This window comes from Arachis duranensis, chromosome 9, assembly GCF_000817695.3.
Source record: "Arachis duranensis cultivar V14167 chromosome 9, aradu.V14167.gnm2.J7QH, whole genome shotgun sequence".
NCBI lineage: Eukaryota > Viridiplantae > Streptophyta > Magnoliopsida > Fabales > Fabaceae > Arachis > Arachis duranensis.
In genome coordinates this window covers 102,424,176-102,431,079 of record NC_029780.3, presented here as the reverse complement: position 1 = coordinate 102,431,079, position 6,904 = coordinate 102,424,176, and the positions used below count along the sequence as shown (strand labels likewise).

General features: G+C 32.0%; 1 protein-coding gene across 1 annotated transcript; it reads right to left on the bottom strand.

Annotated features, from left to right (window-relative positions):
- Positions 1 to 493: 493 nt before the first annotated feature.
- On the bottom strand, positions 494 to 5,671 carry LOC107466563 (carboxyl-terminal-processing peptidase 2, chloroplastic). The gene is made up of 13 exons (XM_016085551.3): positions 5,537 to 5,671; positions 4,794 to 5,136; positions 4,520 to 4,669; positions 3,511 to 3,593; positions 3,193 to 3,401; positions 2,732 to 2,800; positions 2,347 to 2,465; positions 2,014 to 2,089; positions 1,890 to 1,931; positions 1,496 to 1,604; positions 1,312 to 1,409; positions 820 to 913; positions 494 to 742 (listed from the first exon to the last, which is right to left on the bottom strand). Exons 1-13 carry the CDS (start codon positions 5,609 to 5,611, stop codon positions 617 to 619), a joined length of 1,593 nt encoding a protein of 530 aa, XP_015941037.1. The 5' UTR covers positions 5,612 to 5,671; the 3' UTR covers positions 494 to 616.
- Between the last annotated feature and the right edge of the window lie 1,233 nt (positions 5,672 to 6,904).

Below are 6,904 nucleotides of genomic sequence, written 5' to 3'. Positions count from 1 at the left end.
GGCGGCTAACTTTTCCAAGTGAAAAATTCAGACTATTAAAGGAAGACTGAAGTTAATTGTATTTGAAACTTTAACTTTTGCACGCCTATAAACAGAGAGTTTGATATGAAGAATAACACACAACAATCAATACAATTCTCTCTCTGTATCTTTTACATACGATATATATATAAATCACTTCTATTATATTAAGATAATTATATTAGTAAACATTAATACTAGAATTTTATATTTATATTTTTTCATTTTATATTTAGTATATCTTCTTTATTTATTTATTTTACAACAATACATAATTAATACATGATCATTAATTCTGGAATAAAACTTATCTTTAATAGAGAAATGCTAAAAGAGCATCAAAGTTTCTTAGTCTACTTTTTTTTGTTTAGTAATCTAACAACATATTTTATCCCATACTTTTAAATATTGATGGCTAACTGATGGTTAAAAACAATAAATTCTGATAGTCCTCTAGCATTCTTCAAATATATTTGAGGCAAGAATGTCCCTTCTCTTGATTAACGAGACCCAACAACATAGTGTTATGGTAAAGAATTACCATGTTAAAAGAATTAATACACAAAATTAAGAAGAAAATAAAATAAAATGAGCCTCATCTTGAAAATAGTTGAACCCTGTTGACATGGCAAGAAGATGCAGGATCCTGAAGGCAGTTGCAAAATGCATCCTCATCCTTAGGAAATGATGTTGGTAGAGGATGGTCAGGGATGACACCAACCTACAATTCAAACGCAGGGCGTCGCTGTTAGTAAGTGATACAAGCCAGTCGTGGGTGGCAGAGGGCTAAGAACATACCTTGTCGATATCTATGTGTGCAGGTGTCTCGTATCGAGCAACTGTAACAACTAGTCCGGAGCCATCTGACAGCTCAAAAACTGATTGGATCTTCCTGCATAAATGTGTATAGCTCATGTTACGCATGTAACATTGTTTTAAGGAAAAAATTGCACCTAGCTAGTAGCTAGTGTGCATTTTACATTCTAAACAATCAAAATATGCAATTTGACACCCTGAAGTATCACATGGTACATTTATGATCACCTGTAAGCTTCTTTTCCAAAATTACCCTTTTATTAAGGAGTAATGTTGTCAACACATGTAAAAGATAATTTTGAAAAATAAAAACGAGGGTTAACATAAGGCCTTTTTTGCATCATTTGACACCTTCAGGATGCCATTTGCATTTTGAATGTTTAAAGTGTAAAGTGTGCGCGAGCCAAAGTTTAGAGGAAGCAAGAGTTTCCCTTTTCTTTTTTGTTTGAATTGAACCAAACCATAAGTAGGTACCCTTTTCCAAATGTTGGTTCTCCAAACAATATCGCCCTTTTGTTATCTTTCAATGCACCGGCTAAGATTTCGCTTGCACTTGCAGTTCCCTTATTCACCTGGTACGATCTCAAGATCGGTGATCACTCATTCTTACCGTACAAGCAAGTGACAAATTTAGAATTCTGAATAAAAAGGAACATACCAGTACAGCTAGGGGTTCTGAAATAGCTAGTGCGTTGCTTCCATCTGTATCGAGTATGTCTCGGATACCCCGACTATCGCAAATATACACAATCACACCTTTATCCAACCTGGTTGGTAATAACATCTATTAGAAGTTGCAGCTGAGAATAAGAAATAAAAAGAAATAAAAAAATATAATAAAAAGATAAGTTGTATTCTGTTGTAGAATATTGAAGGAATTCCACACAATACAATCTAATGTAGTATTATGAAGTTATAGACATGAAAGGTGAACATACATGAAACATTCTAGTCTGAAAGATGGAAAAACCATGGAACTGAATTTCGAAACATCGCTAGCCAAACATCATATATATGCAATGCGTAAAACCGTGACTAGTTGATAAACTTACCAAATTTTGGCAGTCTCAATTCCTTCAGGGAAAAGACCACCACTGCAAATATATAAATAAATGAAACCCTTCAGAAAGCTGGTTGTTACAATTGCAAAATGTGAAATATTTATTGCTAAATCACCTATTATCTCTAAGGTCCAAAACAAATGCATTAACATTTTCACTCCTTAATGTATTGATTGCTTCCTTGATAGCACCTGCAAGGGTGACAGATTTGCCACAAAGAAAGAAAAGGACGAGGAAATGCAGAAATTTTTGTCATAATAATAGAAAGTGAAAATCAATGAAATGATAAAAATATAATGTGGTGAGAGATCGATTTGTTGATCAGGAGGACTCTAGCATCTAAAGGGAATCACAAAATATGATGGAGAAAAGAAATTGCATGTAAAGAGACAACAAAAGATGATTATGGAATCAAGAAAAGTTGTGCGTCCCATCATTTTCTACTTACTTGAAGCATTTTGGTTGAAAGATGTTAGTTTGATATAGCCAACTTTTGGCGAATCATTTCCTGAAGCAGGTGTCTTGCATAGCCTCGACGTAACTGGATTCAATGATACTTTCTCTCTCCTGAAATGAGCAACTCTTGTGTTTTAGATGTTTAATTATAAATAAGATAAAATTTGATTATCAAAAAGCATAGGTACATAACCCTATCAAGTAATGATAATGCTAGTCATTATGAAAATAGAAAAATAATCATGTGGATGTGGCTAAAATAGTGGTGCATTATCAAGGTGCAAGTCTCCAAACCATCCTTGAAAACAAAACATACTCTGAAGGTCTGAAAGGCCGAAACTTCAAATCTAGTTCTGTTTGGAAGAAAACAAACTTACGTCAAGGATAGGTGCTTTACATCTGAACCACTTCGAATGGTCAAAGCTACAGAGCTTCCTTCAGGTCCCCTGTGATTTCCTTGAAAAAGTCAGGCAATCAAACAGATAAATTGAAGGCGATAAATGAGAAAAGTAATTAGAACCTTTTAAATAGGTCTCAAACTAGAATAACAGCAGTCACAAAAAAAACTAGAATAACAGTAACTTGTAAGATTGGAATCAAGAATTCAAGCAGAAAATGTAACAATTTAAAATGATAACATAAATGTCCCAATATTTATATCAACATATTACTATATTTTTAAATTGTTGGGAAATTTTGAGAGGTAACCCATTCCTATCCATTTTCTTTAACAATGACAAGTTGTATAAAATGTTCCTTTTATAAAAACGTCTAGTTTCCCCATTAGGAATATTACGATTTGAAAGCTCAAGCAGCATGAAAGGGGGAAAAAACCCACTGTAGGCGTTCAGCTGCATCATATAATCCCAAGTTTTCTGTGCTTGTATCATCAATTCCCAGAATTATATCTCCCGACGAAACACCAGCTCTATATGCAGGACCGCCAGGAGAAGCTGAAATGACAACAAGTCCACCAGATGGCATTGCAGCTTTCGTAGGGTAGCCTATGGAAATGCCTACTCCAGTGAGAGCGCCTTGAGTTCCAGACTGCCTTCAGACAAATATTAGTTAATCGGATTTATGTGCAAAAATGTGAATGGTTTCGGTAAATTTAATATAGGTAAAATTTGATTATCAAAAAGGATAGGTACATAACCCTCAGACTTCTGAGCTTTTCTGGCTCCAGAAACCTTGTGAAGGGATCATCCAATGTGGCTAGCATCTTTCTTATTGCCGTATCTGAGTGCAAACACAACATTAGCAATTTAAACTAAACTAGGATGATAGGCAACTAATAGCTATGAGATTACGCAAGACCACTAAATTTCAGATATGCCAAAATTGTATATATAGTTATCATGAAACAGTGTGGAAGACTCCTTTTTTGTTGTTGGGTAGATAGATATTAATATTGGGATAGTCAGTGATTATCCACTCCAGTTTGATACTTTGTGTTTAAAAATATAAAATATAAGTTTCTTAACAGTGAAAGCAATCTTCAGCACCTCATGGTTACTCTCTTAGTTTCATTGACATGCATGACATAGATCGAATATATGTTGTTTATCATTGTTCATATAAGCAAGAAAAATTATAGAGACCCGTGTATACTTTGGTGTTACAATTTGCATGCATCATCAAGGAATACAGTTTAGCAAATGCAGAAAGAATTGGATCAAACTATGTAATCTTCATGCTTAAAACCACTTTCTATGCAGATGCTATTATGCCCTGCGGCATATATGGTATATTACCCCATCCTCTCCTAAAGGAAAATCTAAAAGTCACTAGACAGGGAAAAGGTAAGAAAAAGCAACCTACATGTCACAGGATGAAATGTAACATTTGCTACCAGTTTTCTTCTCAAAAAAGACAAGACTACCTAGGAACAACTGCATTTGACTTATAAGCAATTCAGCACTAAACATGCACCACTAGATCTCAATTAAATCCTGAAGAAAAATCATAGCAAACAGCTTTATAGCTAACTGATCAGAATCTTCAAGTACAACCATAGTTCTAATTCAACTATCAAGCATAATCTACATCGAGTATGGATACTACCCTAGGTTGAAAGCAGATGGATTTGGGGAATATATTTTTTAGTATGCTGTCCTTAAGCAACAAATTGAAGGGGAAAAAAAGACAGACAGTGAAATGTATACATGTCTCTTCTCGATTGTTCATTGGTTCCTTGCGCAGAGCATCTTCTCTATACCTAAACCAACTTTGTCCATTAAAACTTTTATCGATATATGCCCGGTCAATTACTCTCCATGCCTCCAAAAAGAGAAGATTCTCTTCAGTCAGGGCCCCTTGGGAGAACAAAATAAAAAGATTAATTAATGAAAAAAAATCAGATTATGAAAATTCTAAATGTTTAATTATCCTATTATCTATTGAGAATCAATCATGGGGTGAATAAAGGTCCAAACTCACATGATGGATTGCTGGAAGCCAAAGAAATTGACATAACCAACATCACTCCGGTAACCAACCGCACAAATAAAACCGAAGCATGGTGTTTTAAGCCAAATGAAAAATCTTTCAGCTTCATAACACTCTTCCGTTTCCTCCTTCTGGCAAGGAAACTCCAACTTGATCGGAACAAGCAGGACCGTGGAAAAAGCTTGTTACTACTAATCCATGGTGCCACCCCAACAAGTGAGTATTCATTTCCACAATCCCTATTAGTAAAACCAACACCTTTCTTATTCTTCCCATGTGTCAATGAAAACCTAGATTCTATTACTCTTAAAGAAAGACACTTTAACTGTGGCACCTGCAAATAGCGCAATTCAGTTAATAACACTACTCAAGTCAAAAAAATTCATACGTGACCAATTTATTGAGAATCTAACTCTAAATAGGTTCAAATGAAATTTGTAAACACAATACATGGTAGCATTCAAAATTCATTTCTTTTTCTTTTTTAAAATTTTAATTCAGCTACAAAAATAGTTCAGCTGTGGCACCCGCAAATAGTACAACTCAGTGAACATTTTCATTCATGTACACATTATTGACCATTTAACTCTAAATTTGCGGGTAGCAATCAAAATTTGAATTTTCTTTTTCTCAGGAATTCACGGGAATCAAAGAGAATGTGGGGATGAAACATGCATGCATTTACGGTTATGATGAAAGTGAAGAGATTACTATGAAGTACGAAGAGAAAGAACCTGAGGAATGGAAAAGTTGTGAGAAGAAGAAGGGAGAGAAAAGGAAGCATTCACAGAGCTCGCAACGATCTCCATGGAAGAAGGCTGCCCCACCTAATGCCTCAGCCTCTCACTTTTTCGCTTTTTGCATTATCGTTCGTTTATTCATAGAGAAAGATAAAAATATAAATAAATATTTCTATACTGAAAGAGACACCAAACTAGAGTAGTAATGGATAATTCTAAAATAACATGTAATTTATCTTTTATAATGTGTAATTTTTTATTAGTCGATATTTTAATTTAATTATTAATTATATTAGTAATTTAAATTATTTAAATTTAACTAAAATTAATATTTAAACTATAATAAAGACTATTTATAATTAAATTATTATTTAAAATAGATTATGATATAATTTTTAAAATATTAACAAAGAAATTCTTCGTAATTTTTTTTTGTCGAAAAAAAAACTGTTGGAATAATATTGATGAAAGAAATTATTGACTATTACAAATTTATTAACTTAAACATTATTCTAATTAACAATTAATTAGGCTCTATAACTAGAACAAATTAAAGCATAGGATGGAACTCAGCTCTGCATGAAGGTATTTAAGTACAGTTTTAAGGTTTCGATTTGATAAAAAAAACAGTGGCCAAATAAAAAAAAAAGATCATTCTTAAGAAAAAAATAATTCATCCTTCGTATGTATAAAAAATTGTTATTATAATAACATTTGGTACAATATCATATTTAAAAGTACATCTCCTTTTAATTTGATAACCTTATAACAGTAAGTGTAAACTCTAATTTTGCAACAATAAAAATTTATTACTACAAATGATGTTAAAATGGAGTGAAATTCATGAAAGAGGGATAAATTTTTAGTTATTAGTATAATAAATTAAAATATCAACTAATAAAAAATTAGCATATTAGAGAGGATAAATTACATATTATTTTAGAGAGAGTTGGATAAAATTTACCTTCTCAATTTGATTCTAAACTTGTAACTAAGTCTTTATTAAGTTTTTTAAATTTTAATTATTTTTATTTAATTTTTAAATTTTATGAATATGATTTATATTATTATTCATGTTAGTTTTTAAATAATTTTCAACGTACAAATGTTAGTGAGAAACTAAGAATATTAATATAGATAATTAAATATTATGTTGGATTATGTAAAATGACATCATTTTAATTTTGACATTTAAATAGTTCAAAAATAATTTTATAAGTAGTGTTTATTAAAAAAATTTCTTCCAAAACAAGTGATACATTATCGTTTTGAGCTATTTGAATGTCAAAATTAAAATTGTATTATTTTACGATTTCAACATGGTATCTAGCTGTTTATATCAACGCTCTTTAATGTGTGTGT

Bases quoted from the DNA above. Each gene is read 5' to 3' on its own strand.
- LOC107466563 (XM_016085551.3), bottom strand. From the start codon at position 5,611: ATGGAGATCGTTGCGAGCTCTGTGAATGCTTCCTTTTCTCTCCCTTCT. The intron at 2,466-2,731 runs GTAAGTTTGTTT...TGCTCATTTCAG, and splicing joins GTAAAGCACCTATCCTTGAC to GAGAGAGAAAGTATCATTGA. The intron at 743-819 runs GTATGTTCTTAG...TTTGAATTGTAG, and splicing joins CACACATAGATATCGACAAG to GTTGGTGTCATCCCTGACCA.